The sequence below is a fragment of the Mauremys reevesii genome, linkage group 10 (genome assembly GCF_016161935.1).
Source record: "Mauremys reevesii isolate NIE-2019 linkage group 10, ASM1616193v1, whole genome shotgun sequence".
NCBI lineage: Eukaryota > Metazoa > Chordata > Testudines > Geoemydidae > Mauremys > Mauremys reevesii.
In genome coordinates, this window is record NC_052632.1 from 11,209,859 (window position 1) to 11,229,357 (window position 19,499).

General features: G+C 39.5%; 1 protein-coding gene and 1 long non-coding RNA gene across 12 annotated transcripts in view; one reads left to right on the forward strand and one right to left on the reverse strand.

Moving 5' to 3' along the window:
- The window catches only part of MCTP2 (multiple C2 and transmembrane domain containing 2), a 178,763-nt gene that overhangs the window by 72,441 nt on the left and 86,823 nt on the right, over positions 1-19,499 (reverse strand). For 10 of the 11 annotated variants that reach the window (XR_005585626.1, XM_039492368.1, XM_039492369.1 and 7 more), the window contains 4 exons: positions 17,362-17,492; positions 8,348-8,534; positions 7,034-7,127; positions 1,264-1,366 (listed from right to left, as the gene is read on the reverse strand). Coding sequence is in view for 10 of the 11 variants with exons in the window: in XM_039492368.1 (XP_039348302.1) it covers positions 1,264-1,366; positions 7,034-7,127; positions 8,348-8,534; positions 17,362-17,492 (515 nt within the window). In the remaining variant the exon portion in view is untranslated. The remainder of the gene's footprint in view (positions 1-1,263; positions 1,367-7,033; positions 7,128-8,347; positions 8,535-17,361; positions 17,493-19,499) is intronic. The other variant, XM_039492374.1, reaches the window with a different exon arrangement.
- LOC120373654 lies at positions 9,187-19,108 on the forward strand. The gene is made up of 3 exons (XR_005585627.1): positions 9,187-9,235; positions 11,019-11,129; positions 18,940-19,108. It is a non-coding gene; the product is annotated as an uncharacterized LOC120373654 (long non-coding RNA).

Sequence of the window (19,499 nt, forward strand, 5' to 3'; positions counted from 1 at the left end):
GTGGCAAAAAAGTATTTAAAGAGGAAAACTTCTTTTTTTCCCTGACTTAAGCAATTCTCCTCATTTCTAAATTACTAAAAAACAAGCCAAATTGTTTAAAAACTTCTAAAAACCCACAAACAAAATAGTTGTTATTATTATTTCCATCCAATCCATATGCTTTACTGGGGATGACACCTGCCTGCTAATCTCAGCTGGTTATCAGGATCATTAATAAATAAGAGATTCATCCAGGGAAATGTATTGGTGTCTGTGTGAGCTTGGGTAACTGTAGATGACTGGAGGGAGGGAGGAGGGAAGGAAGAAGAAAGCAAGCAAGCAAGCTATTGTTTATCCAAGTGGAATTGACACAACCAAACACCGAGGCTTCGTCTGGCTTTGGTCTAGTAGAATAATGGTTTTCTACCGGGGCACATATATCTCTGGGATATGCAGAGGTCTTCCAGGGGGTATATCAATTCATCTAGATATTTGCTCAGACTACATAAAAAGTACTGCCACCCTTTATCAGTAGCCTCAACAGCAGTGGACAAGGAATGAATCGTTTAAGGAAAGCAGAGACTCTTCTCTCAGCTCCAATAAGTGGTTATTATTCCACTTTAGCCCTAAAAAAAAAAAAAACTTAGGTGGGTCACTATTGGAGAAATTTTCACTATAAAAGCCCATGTGATGACCTTGCTTTGCATCTATTCTGTGAATACTGAGGCCTTCAGTCTCCAGGGCACTTTTCACAGGCATCAAATTCACACATATTTTTGGTTTGATTAAGGTGTAAATTTCTGGTTTGGGTAGGGCTTCTTATTGCCTAATTTAAACTCAGCTGTTTTATCATGGACAATCAGGACTCTACTTCCTGCTCATTTAAAAATTAAATTATGTGCAGAACCACAGTTCTATCATGTCGAAACAAAACACAAGTTTTATTTTAAATTATGGAAAACCTAAGAGTGACTATATCTAGGTTTCCATTTTCAGGTCTGCTATATAACTTCTAGGAATCTATTATATATAGTCATTATTCTTCCTACAAATATCCCAGTTTCTTCTTGTTATGACTTCTGTTAATAAACTCCATGCCAGGATTGAAAAAGGCAAAATGCTTTAATGGAGAAATATCAAATACAACTCAGTCAACCTCTTCTTCTTATGGAGAAAGTGATATTTATTTTAGGAAACATGAGGTAAAGTTTGGGATATATCTTTTATATTGGGGCTGTTCACTGTTTCACATTTATGGCATGTTTTCAAATGAAATTCACTTACAAGGTAAAAACTTTGTTCCATTCTGGGTTGAGGTTTTTGTAAATTGTGTGGGTCTGAAGTCTGTCATTGCCCAACTCTAACACACAGAAAGGGTCACTTTTACCTGTGGAAAGAACAGGTGGAAAAATAAAAATAAAACAAAGAAGGGTTAGATAATGTGATGGTAGTTAGCTCACTCTTTTTGCAGCAGGGTTGGGAGAAGGAGATCTGTAGGTCAAGTAAGAATAAACTGCACTGAGGTGACTGGAAATTGCCTTCCTCTGAATTACTAAATTAACAACACAACCAATATGTATTCACTGTTTTCCTCTCTGAAACTTTATCAAAGCACTTTCTATTCTAATCCACGTAGGCAACTTTTGCTAGTAACAGAGAACTGAAAGCTTATCAAGAATAATCTTTACATCTTTGGTAATTAGGAAGATCAGCCAATGTTGACTATCAAGAAAAATTACATGCAATAAGAGAGGTAGTGCCATTCTGAACAAGTGTCCGTTTTTATATTCTCCGCCACGGATGGTCAAGGGTTATGAACCATGAAGACTTTTAGCCTGGGTTATAGAAATGTCAGGGCTTCAGTTAGTTCAATTTGCTTTATCATCTGCTGAAAGCTTCTGCTTGTGTTAGTTGATTATATAATCTAAGTCAGTGTTTCCCAAACTTGGGATGCCATTTGTGTAGGGAAAACCCCTGGTGTGCCGGGACAGTTTGTTTACCTGCCCCATCCGCAGGTCCAGCGCGGGCCGAGGGATGTACTGGCCACCGCTTCCCGCAGCTCCCATTGGCCTGGAGCAGCGAACCGCAGCCAGTGGGAGCCGTGATCGGCCAGACCTGCAGATGCAGCAGGTAAACGGACCAGCCTGGCTGGCCAGGGGCTTTCCCTACACAGGCGGCGTCCCAAGTTTGGGAAACACTGATCTAAGTACATGCAGCCTCATAAAATAAGCAAAGTATTGTGCCCACTTCAGCACCAGTCCTGCAATGAGATTTGCACGAGTAGATTTCTGAATCCATACAGACACCCAGTGACTTCAGTGAGAGTCAGGTCAGGCTAATGCACTCAATTGCTGGATCAGGGCATAGAGTGAGAAACTTATTAAAGGAAAGAGGGTATCAGAGTGGAAGCGTTTTATGGGGAAGGTATATTTCCTAGTGACTTTTCTCAATAAGCAGAGGATTGCAATACCTGCATTTGGCACAGCATGGAACTTTAAAACAATCTGGAGCTTTCAGACAAACTTCACTATAAAAAGAGTTCCTATGAGCCTATTCAGTTGTATATATGATTTAAGTTCATTATCTTAGGTATTCATATTTACATTTAGCTCAACTGCAGGCATTCTAGTCTTACTTTTATTTAGGTTATTATGTATCTCAGCCATGGAGACATTTATATAAAAGAAAACAGATTTTAGCAGACTTCTGTTGATTTTTTTAATTGCTTTTATTAATATAGTACCCAAACTGTGCCAGGCACTTTACAAACAAATAAGGAGACCCGGTATCTATCCTGAGGAGTTTACAGCCTAAGTAGAAATGTTTTCCAGTATCTAAACAGTGAATATTTACCAGTCACTTTTGGAAAGTTTTAATAATCTCCCATTATAGTGGAGTCTCTTCGTCTCCTACCCAGCTATACACTGGAACCAGGTACAAGTGGCAAATGTACTTAATGATGTAGAGAAACTGTTTGAAACGCAAAATGGTATATGCCAAAAGACAATCCTACTCTATAATTTTGTGTTCTGAATACCATTTTTTGGTCAGTGAGCAAATGCCGTCTTTGAACAGAATGCTCATGTGCACACAAAAACAGCCAATGAAGCAGAAAAAGTCATTTCACATTGACAAAACTATTATCTAGGAATATATATATATATAAAAGGGGAGGCTCAAATTTGAACTAGTTGGGGTTGATGAGGTTTCTCATATAATCCCTCGACATATTTAGCTCTACATTTTCAATATGGGACATGGTAACTGGTCTAAACCTGGTTCAAATAGTACCTGTGAGTTTTCAGAAAGCTCTTTAAAAGCCAGAACTGAATGCAATAATGTAATGTTCTGATTCTCATTATTACTGTAGGTTAAAAACGCAAGGTTGGTAAACTGTACAATACCAACATGCAGCAACCTATAACAGAAATACCAACCATACTGAAATCTGATCTTCATTACTGTAGTAACAAGGTATAAAATGGCATTACACTTAGAATTGGATAATTGGTCTGCAGAAGTATTCCCGTCATTGAATCATCATTGCGCTACTGAGAAAATATGACACATGTTCAGACTGCTCTTCTATTAACCCTTTGAAGTCTTTGTATTTTTTATTGTCTCCTTGATTGTCTCTTTATCAGATTTTTAGCTGGACCTTAAGCTACTTTTTATCAAAAATAATAAATCTGAACAGTCTCCCAGGCAGTGGAGGAAATACAGCACTGCTTTGGGAGGGTTCTACTATGGAAGCACATAATTGCTGCACTAATCATTTATGAATGGCTCAGAACAGATAATTAATCTTTATGTCTCTCATTTCACGATCAGAAATTTATGCTATTTTTTACCTAAAATGGCTGAATCCTTTTGCAATTTGGCGGGTCTATTACCACATAATACTAGGATATTTTCAGCACTGCCATTGCAAAACAATTTGTCATTTGCCTCATGAATCAGGCTCAGGCTCAAAGCCTCGGTTATTTTGAATATAATGACAGACTAAGTAACCTTGCACTTAAACAGGATTTCATTCTGTGCTGTGCACAAGGAACGTGTGTTTCAGACCCTTTATGAAAAGTCTTTCAATTGCAAAATCAAGATCCCCAGAATCTCTTTCAGTGTTCATTATCCCACAAATGCATACACTCCTGTTTAAGCATTTAGGGAAATGGGGCCAAATCCATTGCTTCTATAACTCCATTGGCCCTCGCAAAGGATGAGCACAGCCAAGATCCAAATCTATCCTTGGACAAAACTCCCTGTAATATGCTGTGTGTTTGTAGGTAGAATTAGTCCCATAGGTTATAAAGGCTTTTTTTTTTTTACTACAGTACATTTAGCCTTATTAAGTTTACTAATGAAGAGCAGCTAAAGTAACTAATAAACCAATACAGGCTTACATACTGTAGCAGCCCTTTATCAGCCAGGTGAAAGGCCAGCTGAGAAAACTCAAGATCAAAGGCAAAGCTTCTGACCCACATAGTTCTATCCTGGTCATTATTGCACATGGACTTTTTTATATTTTTAATGAAGATCTGCACATTAATCCTTTCAGTTCTTCAGTGCATTGCTAGTATATAAAAAAGTCCATTACCTGTTCCCAGGGGGAGGGTGGGAAGGGGCAGGGGGGCTACACTTATAAGTAACACTATTTATTGGCTGAACTTTTGAAAATGTGGGGTAGTATCTTTTAAAGTCCTTACTTTGGAGAAATGCTGCTGACGTTACAATCAGAGATTGGCCTGAATAACAGCCCCAGGTTGGGTTGACAGTGCTTTCTCTTTAGTGCTCTGCCTCTCTGATGAGTCAAAAAGAACCAGAATATAAAGTATATTGTCATTACAATCAGACCTGTATCTGAAGTATGCACCACTAAAGATACTGGCTGTAGTAGATCTCATGTCTATCATGGATATTTTTTTTTAAATGTCATCATTTGCCATTATTTCATCAGTCACCACTCAGTGGAATCAGCTTCTAAGAAGTGCCCTGCAAAAATAACATAATGCCCAAAACATCTGATCTCCTCAAAAGAGGGCAGAAGTTATTTTTCCTATTAAGAGAGAAACTACGATATTAAGTATATTTTGGATCAGATTCACTATTTAGCTGCAATAGGAACCAGTGTTCACAGTTTTCCAGCACAGATAAACCTCCACTTAAAAGGGAGCATTGGCCCATATGTTCAGGCATCCTAGACAAGTGCTTAACAGGGTACTAGGTAAATGTGGAACATTAAAGAATTTGAAGATTTCTATAATTCTATTATTTAGTTCATGAGCTCACAAGAAGTTGCTAAGAAACGGCACCTCCAGCAAACAGCAGTTGAATCATGGTCACTTTGTAAATACTTTTCCAAGACTTATTTTCCAGATTCATATTGAAAGAAGCAAGAGCAAAATAGTGCCCCAGCATTCTAAATCCTCCCAATTAAATCCATGTAATGAGGGGCCAAATTTTCACCCCAGAACAGAGCTATTTTCCATTTGCCCCAATCTAGCCCTCCATTGGTTAGCAAAATGTTGTCCTAACAGTGACGAAGAAGGGTTCCCCTGATAACACAGGTCACAACTCACAAATGAACATTTATCTCACCAACGGGTACAGCCTGCAGTAAATCTGATGTTAAAAATAAACAACATGGTCTAAAATATATATTTTAACTGCTGACAGGCCTCTCTCTCCAGTCCAGTATACTGATACTTAAGTCTCTGGGTGTTTTTTTTGTGATTCCTAGATTACAGTGATCCTCTACTACCATGGACTCAACTAGTCAGTCAGCAAAGGGAAGTGAATGGAGCTTCACCCTCAGAGAATAATTGCCTGTTAGCACTACCTGACAAGTGTCATTCATATGCAACTAACATATGCAACTAACATATGCAGTTCCTGCCTCGTAATAGCCAAGAACATATCCAGTGAGTTAATGTTTGTGATTATGTCTGTTCTACAGCCATCAAGGTCAAGCCTGGCAATCTCCAGCTGGGGCTGAATACAACTGGGACCTCTGTCCACTGGGGCTGATCACACTTCTTGTGCCACATGTGGAACATGGTTACACCTGCCTATCAGCTGAAAATGGAGTGCAGTGTTTAACCCAGAGCATTTAACACAGCTCCTACAGAGGCTGTGCTTCTGAATTAAAGATCACTGGCACCAATCACTATTTACAGCAATAATAGTGGATCACTTCACTTGTGCTGAAACCAGTCTATATTAGAGCCATGAACGTAGGGGCTGGAGGGTGAAGCGGTGGGACAGAGAACTGCAAGAGAAAAGTAATGACATCTCATATCATGTTCTGTAGAACTTGGGGACGCGGAATGGTTAGATGTAAACTGCTCACAGGCTACAAAGAGACATACCATGTGATGATGGAAAAGTAATTTTCCTAGCTATTCAGATGTGACCTAGGAAGACCTTGATGCCACAACAATTTGGCCACTTGAGTGCCACTGCTTCAGACAGGAATCTCAGGTAGCTTTCCATCTATGGTTGACAGCAAGTCTAAACTGCACTTAATGAAATGGTGTGCTCTGGTGGCCTAAGCACGGGACTAGGAATTCAATCCAGCAAACCCTTATCTTTGTGGGTAAGGTTTTGCAGGATAATAGTTACAGTTCCAGCATTAGAAACAGGTACCAGGGCCTGCATTGCACACAAACATCCCACAGTTCAACTCACAAGAACCCTAATTTATGTAAGTTATTGGGAAAAAGACAAAAACTTACTGGACATGCCACTCATAAATATGAAGGGAAAAGCTGACCCCAGTGCAGTGGGCCAACAAAATCTGTTCACCACATAAGCCCTACATTGGGGACTTAAGTGATGCATAGGACTTGTGTGACTCCAGTTCCCAGGCATGTATTTTACCTTTAAAGCTTTAACAAGTGGGTGATACACAAGTTTTACTTTGTCTTGCTAGACTCGTGGCACTGCCTTCTGAGTGATGGATTCACTAACATGCACTACACCTCAAAAACATGTAACATTGCATCAAAACACATCAGAAAAGACCCAAAATAAAAAGAAGGAAGACACTTAATACCTGAAAAATCTGCTGCCAACAGGTCGACTGCCTTTAAAACTTTGACCTGTAAGAAGCCTATGTCCTTCATGTCCTGAAGGGAGTTCTTTATACACTGGAAAAAAAATAGTGAAGAGACTTTTTTAAATATACTAATTCAGTGAGATAGATTTTGAAGGACTACTAGAAAACCTTAAGTCTTAGGGCATATCTATACTTACAGCTAAATGAGCACTGCTTTGATCGATGCAACAGTGTCGATTTAGTGGGTCTAAAGTGAAGACCTGCTAAGTCAATGGCAGAGTGCTAGCCCATCGACTTCTGTACTCCAGTTCCCCAAGAAGCGTAAGGTAAGTAGATGGGAGAGTGTCTCCCATAGACACAGAGGCAGGAACACCACTGTAAATCGATCCAAGTTACGTCAACTTCAGTTACATAATTTACATAACTGAAGTAGTGTAACTTAGGTCAACTTATAGCTTTAGTGTATACTAGCCCTTAATTTTGGTCCCTCTCCCCACTGCTCAATGTTTCACTATCAGATACTCACTCACACAACTGTACCAACCCTGATCCCATTGCAACACACTTACACTGTTCATGCCAGAATGTAAACTGGCTGTTTATCATTTATTTTTATTCATATTTAATCTTCAGTGTACAGGAGTTAAATGATTAATGTAGGCAAGGAGATTCAAGGGAAACAAGCACATAGCTGAATACTAAAATAGCATTATTCCAAAACTAAGTATAAGATATATTTAGAGAGGCACCATGAGCCTATGGCTAGCGTACAGAAGTCAGAGTCAAGGATCTGGGCACCATTCACAGCTCTACCATTGACTCAATCACTTAAACCCTCCGTGCCTCAGTTTCCCTGTCTATAAAATGGGAGTGATAATGTTTATTTATTCTGTGTAGCACTTTAAGATCTCTGGTTTACTACAGAAAGTACTAAATATTATCATCAGGCTTTATCTTCCCAAAGTGAACAGATCAGAGCACATTCCCACAATGAGAAAAGAATTCTAAATAATACTCTCTCTCTCATTATGATTTTTTTTTTTTAACATTCATGGTCTCTCATTTCCTAAGATAATGTCTTAATGTAATTCAAGTTTTCAAAAGGGAACTGTTAGTTTAAAAACTGCCACATGCAAACAGCCAAATTGCTAGAGGCTAACTGCTCTGTCTATTCACTTGTCACACTAAACATAATTATGGTGTGTGATACCTTTTTCCATTAGAAGCTGTGTTATTACGACTGGGACAGATCTTCTTCTGATGCAATTTTCAGTATTTTTTTAATAAAGTAGAAACAAAACAAAAACTCACATAGCGCTGGGAAATCTGTTTCCTTTCACTGGGGTCTCCCAAGGGGCAGACACATAGATCAGAGATAGAAACTCCTGAACAGGGGGTAACAGCAATTAGCATTAGAAGAGACCCCAGATGCTTCTCCACCGGCAGTTCTAAAACATTGGTCTGCTTGCTAGGTAGCGCAGTAATATCCACTTTACACCTAGAATAACATTGTCATGGATTAATAATAAAGAGGATTACTTTAATGGGACAAATAAACCTTAACACATACACTTTTAAAAATAAGGCTTTTTTTTTAACCCATCATTAAGGATGCAGATGAACCAAGTTTAGAAATCTAATTTACTTTTCACCATTTGGGCTGTTTGGTCAACCTGGGGGAAATGTGGGGAGGGGGTGTGTGGAGCGGAAAAGGAATGAGAAAAGCTAGTTAGTTTCACTTTGTTTCTTGTCAGTTTCATTTCTGGTTTCCTTGCACTAGCACAGGGATTGAATGTTAGGACTGCAGCCTCTGTAGTGGTGAGGTTTTAAATCCAACTCTGCTCTCCTCCCCCACAAAACCCTAATGTCTTCTGATTTCTAAAATGGTAAAATTATTATAATTTGAGTGGAAATACAAAGTCGAAATGTTGTGTCTAAAATACCAGCTTCATTTAAGGCACAGACTTCATTTTATGCTACATTGTACTGTATGCCCTGATCTCCTTTACAAACCTTACTAGCGCTAGGCTTTCAGTGTATTGTTATATTTCCCAGAGGGGCAGTGTGGCTTGCAGGTAACCTGCCAGCTCATAATGCACATTGTTATAGTCTCTGACACTTTTGAAAAAAAAAAAAAAGAAAAGAAAAAAGAAAGGACACATTAATGAGAGAGACAACAAAACAAGAGACCAGGTTGGGGTAAGAAGAGAGAGTTTGCCGGAGAGCCTGAAAGCAAATGGTCAAATGTGACAAAGTCTATACACCTAGCACAGCTAACTGCCTTCTATGTGGAAGTCCAGTAAATGGAGTGGAACTTTCAGGAAGCTCTATTGGTTTTGGCATTTAAAAATAAGCTGAACAAAAGTTTCCAGTTTTTTTAAAAAAAAGCAAGCAGGAGAAACTTTATTTCCATGGTATATGGGGAGTCACGTTTCTCCAGCGGATGTGGGATGGATGATAGAGAGAATTCTCACTCCACTTAATGCCTGCCGACAAGTTTTTATTTAAACAAAACTTGTTAAGGTGTTGTCTTAATAGGCAAAAATTCCACAGGGGTCCCCGAGGTGGGTTTCTTCTGGGTAAATGGTGCATGCACTGCTCCTGATTGATCCCATTCCAGTTGTAGAGCTGGAGCGGTTTGTACCCATCTGCTATAAATTGCATGCTTTCTGCTTTTTAAGAGCCTATTTTCTGTAAATGTTTGGAAAAACCTCTCAAAAAACATTTAAATTAACACACACAAAAAATCTAACCTAAGAAGTAAAAATCACTGGTGTGATGAGAGTGTAAGCCGCTCACTTGCTCTGCATTAGGAAGCGTTTATTTGTATAAGATTCTAACTACTGGAATCAATGGACATGCCTCTCACTCTCTGTGAACTCGATGTAGTGCACAGTGTTAAACACACAACTAGTTGTAAGTTTATTCTTATTGATTGCATCCAAGTGCTACGGAAGAGGAAACAAGGTAACCAAGAAAAGAGCACCCAAGTTCCATGTACTACACAAAGACCAATTTCAACCCATTTTCCCAGTGCGAGAGCTTGCATTTAATGCTCCTTGCTACACCTTCAGTCCTGGAAGGCGAGGAGGTGGGGGAAGAGAAATACAGAGACATTTTCCTCAAACTCTTATCCCTTTAATCCAAGAGATCGATATCACCTTTGCCATGTTTTCTGGTCGCTTCTCACAGTCTATCAACCTAACTATCCTAAATAAGTTCAGCTTCAGCTTTCATTCAATACTGGTAACTGTATGCAGAATGTTGCCAAATACACAAAGCAAAACTGAGAAAAACTCAGAAAATATTGCTTTTTCTCCAATCTCTTTTAGTGATCATAACTGTAGGTGTTATGTACAATAAGAGTGGGGGGGGAGGGGGAAGAAGACAATTATCTGAGAGAAAGGAGTACATCTTACACAGATACAACTTCATCAGAAATCTGTGTCATAAAAGTAGAGTTATATTTAACTCCAGTTTGTTTTGGTTAAGGCTGACTGTTTTCACCCATTCAAAAAATTAATATCAACAAAAGGTCAAAAGAGAAGATTGAGTGTAAGGGTGTGGGGAGGGACGCAGATGTGGGAGTGTAAGCATTGTTTCCTCAACTCATTTTTGATTTCCATAGAAAGTAACTGACTCAAAACATCTGTGTTCACTCAAGTTGCTGGTATGCCTTATCTATATGTGATACAGTTTTTCCTTAGAAAATTGCAAACAGGCTCCACATCTGCACTGGAAAAAGGCAAAACTCTTAGAGAATTAGTACACTTAATCTGATTCATTTGAGTCATTTAATTTAATTGATAAGACGGCAAAAAATTGTCGTGAAAAATTAATCAAGAATTGAGTTTAACAGATGAATGTAGTAATTTCTACACCAGCAATCAGCTCTCGACTACTGCTACTATGGTCCAATTACTGTCACAGCACTTCCCTTACGCTCTGGAAACCATTTTTTTCTCTCTTACTGTTACACAAGTGAGTGGAACTTCGCTATTACTATTGATTTCACGTGGAAGGAGTTCAGATACTACCGTGATGGGCAGCAGTATACAAGCCTAGGACGAAGCACCACATGAAGTAATACTAGGTAATTCAATCACTTGTTCAAAGTCAGCTCAAATGGAGAGCAAATGACTAAACCCACACATTTATTTATGCTTTTAGGAGACCAAAATACCCCCTTGAGCTAAATTCCTAATATAACATTCCTGTGTAGTGGCAATCTCAGTTTTCTACTCGCCTCCTTCCCCCAAATTTATATCTCCCCAGTTCTTAGTTCAGTACTTGCCTCTAATCACCTCTCTGAAACCTACTATCTAATCTTCCCCCCCCCACACACACACATATTAGTACACCTGTATATGTTAGGTAGAGATACAGCTGTAACCTACTGGTCAGCATGTGTTATCCATCCCCCCTCTGTTCCCTACCCACGCAGAAACAGAGTTTGTTATTGACTCCAGCTTCAATTCCAGCTGTAGAAATTCACATTTAGCTCTGCAGGTCACTGGTTCAATCCCTAGTATGTTGGCCAAGGTGGCCACACACACACCCAACACTGCACATTATATACACATTTTCTGGTTGTAATATATTTTAATGTGTATTAAAAGATTGCCCTGTTGGCCAATTTGCACTCTGCATACTTTGGCATCATTCAGTTCCTTGCCCCTTTTTTGTTTCCAGTAATTTTGCAGTTTTATCATTTGAGTTCAGTGCTAATTTGGAGGAGAGGGGTTGTTTGTTGGCTTTTACTCTAACGTCAGATTTTTTCTCGCTGCAATTGATCTTAACCTCTTACTCATGACCACAATTTATATTAATATTTTATACTGCAGGCAACTCAGTGCTTGACTAGATTAAAGTCAATAAAAGAAAATAGGATTTAAAAGATGAGTCTTAATATTTGGATAGGGATTTCAAACTCTACAAAGGCCAGGAGTGTTTGGATATAGGGTTTTGGTGTCACCCATTCTATAGCTAGGTATTTTGACCCCAAACTCTTCTTATAGCTTGGTGGAGCTCAAATCCAGGGTTTTGGTCTGGCTCTCACAGCCTTACTCCTCAGTACCTACTGCACTGCTGTATAATTGGATTGTTTCTTGGTGCAGAGATACTACTGGTACTTGCCAGAGGCATCCCTCATAAAGATGTCACACTCACTCTCTTATTTAATGGCTTATAATGATCTTTCCTTAAGTCTAGCAATTTTCCTAAAACCTATTTCTAGAACTAAATTTGTGTAAAATCAACATTTTACAGTGTCTCTCTCTCAAAGCGTATTCCTTAATGCGGAAACATTCTCTTCGAATTTTGCACAAACAATTTCATTCAGCCTAGGCAGATTCTGCAAACTTTAACATCTTCATTTATTAACCCATCAACAACGTCTTCTGCTTAAAGTTTGCCTTTTGTCCTGACGGATACAAAAACACTGAACAAATGTTACTAACAGTTCTATGCAGACTAAATAGAAGGAACATTTCACCCACACTGAAATCAGCCACCCTGGTGTTTTGTTGCGGCAGCTGAACTATACAACGCCTCAGATATAGTTTTCCTCCTCATTTTATATACTGATTGGAAATGAAAGGGGAATTAGGCAGGCAGAATCTAATAACCCAACATGTAATTTGACCAAGACCCTGAGATTATTTTACTACATATAGCATCCCCCCCACACCAAAAAAAAAATTACCAAAGGGCTATTTTCTTGACAGAGTGACTGGTATGAGATTGCTTTGATAGCTCGCTGACCAGCTCAGAAGCGGACAAAGGTCCTAAGCCCTAGCAATAACAAGACCTTTACACGGAAGGCATGGTATACTACTTATCGCACACACTCCAATATCTACAGTTCAGGACATAGAACAGCTCTGTACTGGCTCCACACTCAGTGTTTATATCTTATGAAAGGAAGATAAGAACTCAGCAGGAAAGACAGAAAAAGAAAGTTAGAAGCCCAGCTATGCCCTACCCTTTGATGTTATGGTAAGGCTACCATCTTACTGACTCCAATGGAGCCACAGCGCCGTCAGTCAAGAGCAGCAGTGTGCCTGAAAATCCAGTTACGTCTAGAAGAGGGGCCATGTAAAAATGACACTTTTTTAGTGAAGAGAACCGTCCCCTGAGTTAAATCCTGGCTCTGTGGAAATCAATGGAAGTTTTAGCATTAAATTCAGTGGGTTCAGGATTTCAACACATGTGTCTAGTCAGATCTGGCTGCTTCCATGTTAAAGCACATTTTACTTTAATTTTTTAGATCCTACAAGCATAGCACAGCCAATATGGCTCTGGGAGAGCAAAGGGGACAACCCAGGGTACAATTGTCTCCATAGAATCTTTTCTTTATTATGGGTGATGATAGAAGTGCCAGGAAGAACACAGAATGGCATGTGAATCATTGAGACAAAACAACAGTGCTATGTTTTGCAGAACTGCTTTTCAGATTAGAGCTACACATGAACTGTTCACCAAAAAAAAAAAAAAAAATCACTGAGTGTCAGGTGTTTCTACACTGTGAGAACAAGGCTTGTATTACACATCCAGAAACAGTGCTCCCCTATATTTGGAACACCCCTTCTAGACTCTCAACTGTAAATGCTGTCTCTACATTTCCTGTACATTGTGTTGTGTACAGTATTTCCCTGTACTTGGGAAGACACGAGATTTTTTTTCTGTAAATAGTAAAAAAAAATAACCTAAAAAAACCTTCTAGACCACACAGACACCTTTTTTTTTAATGCCAAAATCTTTTATAATGCTATTGTTTTGCAAAAATAACCAATTCACTGATGAATTCTTGCCACAACAAATGGTGAACTCCAGCTGCTGAAAAACTACTTAAGTATTTTTCCCCTCTATGCTAAAAGAAAACCAAGAGGAATCTTTTCAACATTAAGGAAACCGAGGCCCGATAGGAAATGTACTAGCATTTGTGGCCTAACTAGGAACAGAAAATATCAAAAGTAATGAGCACATATTCCTTGGAAGAAAGAGAGAAACAGATTCCGCAAACATTTGTCCATGTGATAAGCAAAAGTATTCAGCAAAAAGCATTTCCTGTTCTGGGAAACCACAACTATTTGTATGGCCAGAGGGCATCATTGCATTTGGTGAAGATTTGCAAATTATTTGAATGCATGAAGCAGTAAACTATTCCTACTAGTTATTATCCAATGAATGCCCTCAAAGCATGCTAAATTTAACACAATTAAAGCCAGGGTCCCTGCCCCAAATAATGACATGTGCAGCAACTCTCCAAAAAGGGCTACATTTTTGGAGTTTAATGTACCCACTCTACACACACTCACATCAGATATAATTTAAAAGCTTATTTTATGGGTGTATGATGTGGAGCTGTCAGGTAGTGCCATAAGCCCGTAGATGAGGTGACACAATGGTATGAGAAATGAGAAAGTCTTTTGCACAGTTCCAGAAACACTGCAACAGGACTATGACTACAGTTTTTACCATGTAAGGTAATTTCAATGCCTTAATGTGGTGTTTATAGGTCAACGCTACCAAAGGACAATGTATTACAATTTTTTTATTGGTTTCACATGGGCAAGTTTCCCCACCCCCAGAAATGATGAAGCCATTTAGCATGTGGCAAAAATGACAAATATCAACATTTTGCAATATAGTGACTTGTGAGAGGTGCACTTGATTCTGATGGGATACGTAGCTTCCTCAACCCAATCAAGAAATCTGACATCAAAACATTTGCTGACATGCCCAAGAAGACAAAATTTAAGTCTGGCAAGGGAGGGACAATCACAGCAGCTCTCAGTCCAGAAACTGTTTTCCATGGAGCCCTGTCTTTAGCAAGATGCAGAGATAGTGTTTCAATGGCAACTGTTCTTAGTCATCCAATAGGACCTGTGCCTATGTCCATCGTTTATGCCGATGGAACAATGAGAAGAACAGAGAGGGCATCAGCTGGAAGTTCAATGTGAAAGAATCTATGAGCTAATAGCATTCAACAAAGAAACCACAGTGTACATCAGATATGCCATGGCTGTCGTACAAATGATGGCTGGAGATAAATTCCACACGTACTATGAATTAGCTGCTGAGTATTTGAGGCAGGTCCTTAATGGATTTAACAAAGCTATCTCTGTAACTGAAGTCTTTGACAGATATGACAACAGTAACTCTGTGAAACTGTGGAAAGACAGTGCCAGTCAGGATCTAAGGTTGGATGCAAGCAATACCAGGTGATTGGTGGATGCTCTGTGCCTCCGTGGAAAAAGTTTCTGAACATGGCATCCAGCAAGCAGCCACTTGTCAAATTTCACTCTGAGGAGATGGCTCAAAATGCACCTGAGAGTGTAGAAGCACGCTCTACACAAATGTGCTTCTTGCTGGAGGCTTTTTCAATGAAGAAGTAGCAAAGTCCATCTCCAGCAGAGGTGTTACAGAAGCCCAAGACTCGTACAGTACTCAAGAGAAAGCGACACAAGGATGCTTCTGCATGCTATATGCACCAGTATGGCTTTTCGGGTTCTTGGGGGGGAGGGGTCAAAGGAACCTTAGTAATTAGGTCAACTTATATAGATATTTTGGTCCTTGCTGTCTACTACTTTTGAGAAATGGAACACATAGATAAGGGTGTCTGTTTCACTCCACGTTATTGGCACAATTGATAAGTGTCACTTCATACCGGTACATACAATTTTTGATAGACTCATTCCTGACTCTGCAACATATTTCCTGCTAGCCACGAATTAAAAGGTTGTGACTCTGTGTCATTCCAATTTGGTATTGAGGAAAAATTTGTTAAATGTCGCAATAAATAGAGCTTATTGTTTCAGAGATCTTGCCAAATGGGAGATCATGATAGGCAAGCTACAATTTCTACAGCAATTAAGTTGGTAGCAGTGCTGAATGATCAGTGCAAGAAAAAAAACAGAAACCTAAACTGCTTGCGCCTCAATCTAACCATCATAAAAGGACAAGTCACTGGCCAAACTCTCACCATGCAAGGACAGTTTTGACGAGCATGTCAAAACAGCATCTTGACAAACAAAGATTTGGATGTCTTTGCACATGGGTAAACCAAATACTGGTTCACCATTGCAGCATGGATAGAAAAATGTGGAAGATTAAGTATTTTCTGCATTCTTCAAGGTTCCAGTGGCATCTGAGCTTCTACAAGACCTTATTTGCAACTGTACCAGAAGAAGTCACTGCACAATGAACTGTGTCTGTTTTCAGAACAATCTTCCCTGCACAGAATTCAATGAAGATTGTGGTAACCCACACACTGTTGACAGAGATCATAGTGATGAAGCATATGAGGATAATGATGTTGACTAGACATGTCACCAGCACTATTACATTTCAATGATACCTGTACATATTTATTATTAGATTTTGTTTTAACCTTGAGATGGTTGTTATGATGCTTTGTGGTCATTAAACTAACAAATTAATACAACTATTTCAAAGTGGTCATTTTAACATGCTGATGGTGTCACTGTTTATCCCTATTTCTATGGCAATGGCACCACTTAATACTTCCACATCTTAAAGTAGATATAATATGTTTTCAAATGATGTATGACGTGTGTGTGTTTAGAAGGGTACATTAAGTCAACCAAATCAGCAATGTCTGCCGCTCACCTAAACTTATACGCTAAGACACTGATCCTGAAATTGGATGTGCACAGGCAGACCCACGTGGGGCTCCACACAGCTACAAGTCTCTGTCTGTGTAGATCCAATTTCAGGATGAGGGACTGAGTAGTGACATAGCAAGGTCAAACAATGGAGAAGGCAATGAGGAGGAATGTATGACAAGGGTTACAAAAGATAACGAGACCTCTAGTCTAATACAAACAGGATGGGACTTGATGGGAGGGGGAGGAGAGGACAAAGAGATAGGACACACACTTCCCTATTATGAAAATTTAAAAAGCTCAAATACTAATTCTTGTCAGCAAAGGTGATGCAAGCCCCATCGCTTGTGAAATTTAAAGCATAACTTAAGAGAATATTCAGTAGGGACAAAATCCTGCATTGGCCACAGGACAGACTTGATTACCCAACAGGTCAGACTACAATGAATTTGTGAAACAGAATGAAATTGTGTAGTTATGTGAGTCACAAGTAACCAGCTCAAGTAACCAGCATGTTCTGTTAGAACACAACACAGATAGGTATTTATATTCCTCTCCTCACAGAAGCATCTGGGTGCTGTCAGAATACTGCAAAGCAAAGTATAATGCTACTCTGGACAGTACAGAGCAGGTTACATTGTTAACATTTAATTTAAAAAATACCATCACATCATCATCCACACTTTAAAAACTTACATTCCCAAAAGCTCCTCATGCTTTTTGTTATCCTCTCCCCAGACCTCAATGTCCAACATATCCTTCCTGTCAGAGAAGTAGTGAAAATCAAACTGTTCCCTCCACTGAGGATTTGCACTCTTACACAGTGTCTAGAAAACATGCAGTTATAATATTTACTTTTCTTAAATGGCACTTATTTCCACAGTTATGTACACATCAATTTCATCTACAGGAGCAAGGCCAGATGTTAGAGCATCAAGTACCAAGAGAAGCATCCCCAGCAAGGCTCTGCAGCCTATCATGCAGATTCACATTTCTCTTAAAAGTGTTTTCTTCCCCATAACGATAAATAGAAAAGCACAGTGTGAATGTGTGGCAGGAGAAATGCTCATATAGGGAAGTGGAACCACCCTCTCCAGTTTAAATAGACTACAGGCCTGGATCAATGTCACTTATATTGGCATAAATCAGGGGGGGTAAGCCCTTGGAAGCCAGCGAGGTTGAACAGGTTTGAATGAGATCAGAATCAGGGCCCAGGTTTTCATTCTTTTATGTTAAAATAGAGGGACCTTAGCAGAGGTGGGAATGAGCACTTAGGACCCCATCTTGCAAATATTTATACACACAAGTAACTTTATGCATGCAAATAGTTCCACTGTGTTCGGTGAGATTATTCATGTGCATAAATTTACTCAGGAACATGAGTGTATGCAGGATGAGGACCTTAATTATTGCAATACACAATATATTAGATCAGGGATCGGCAACCTTTGGCACACGGCTCTTCAGGGTAAACCCCCTGGTGGGCCGGGCCGGTTTGTTTACCTGCCGCGTCTGCAGGTTCAGCCGATCGCAGTTCCCAGTGGCCGCGGTTCACCGCTCCAGGGCAATGGGGGCTGCGGGAAGCGGCACGGGCCACGGGATGTGCTGGCCGCCACTTCACACAGCCCTCATTAGCTTCGGATGGCGAACCGCGGCCAGCGGGAGTCGTGGCCGGCCGAACCTGAGGACACGGCAGATAAACAAACCGGCCCAGCCCACCAGGGGGCTTACCCTGGTGGGCTGCGTGCCAAAGGTTGCCGATCCCTGTATTAGATTATATTGGAAGTACACCAGCGGTTCTGCTATATGTGCATTGACCATTACAAGAGACAGGATATTGGATTACTTGCACCACTGCTATGGTCTTCCTCCCCTTGTCTGCTTTTGTGTGATATGTGATTGACTAAGGGTAAGTGAAATAATTCCCATAAAGGGATGTGAAACATTTTCAATTTTAATATTGATTACTGCATTAAAGGTAAACATAAAAGTGCACCTTAGATGGAGATAAGGCATCTTAACCATAAAGATTAGTTAATCTGTTTATTACTTTTTTAAAACTACTTTTCTAATGAAATAGTGTCATGTTCTGTTCCTCTTTGGTTAGAATTATTTATATATTTTTGAAAAACAGCCACAGGATAATCACATTTTGTGGAATCTCTATAGTCATCTCATCAGGGCTTGTTTCTAGAATTATCAGGTCCTGTAACCCAGTCTAGAATATCTAGCTCATTTGTTTGCATTAAGAGGATTTTGTTGTTTTGTTTTTAGTTGCATTTCCCCGTCTTTAGAATGAAAGGATGAAATGCCCACCCACTGGAACTCCATTCAATCTATGGACTCCAGGGAAGCTGCACAGGGTGCAAGTAAACATGAACTCTGGCCCAGCTCTGTGAAGAACAGAATGAAGAACTAGCGCTGGGCAGCAGTACTGGACATTTCAAAGGTTCTTTTTTAATATTAAAGATGTATATTCTTTAAAAGTCAATGAATGTTTTCAAAATGTCAATGCACAGTTTTTGGGTCTGCCCTATACAGCACACTTAACTTTACAAAATGACTTCTTTACTGGCAGAGAACAAAGCCATGTGTTATGCATGAATCCTGTTTCATTTTATATTAGTGTTGCGCATCCATCACTGCGAAGTGTATATTTTATATATAAACACACACACACCCCATATCCTCTATTTCCTATTCTGCAATTAAATGTACATATGAGGAAAAGGGACATAAAAAACCTAAACTCCTTGAATCTGATTTTGATCTCACTAACACGGCTATAAATCAGGCACAACTCCACTGAAGAAAGAGTTCCAATAGTGTAAAGA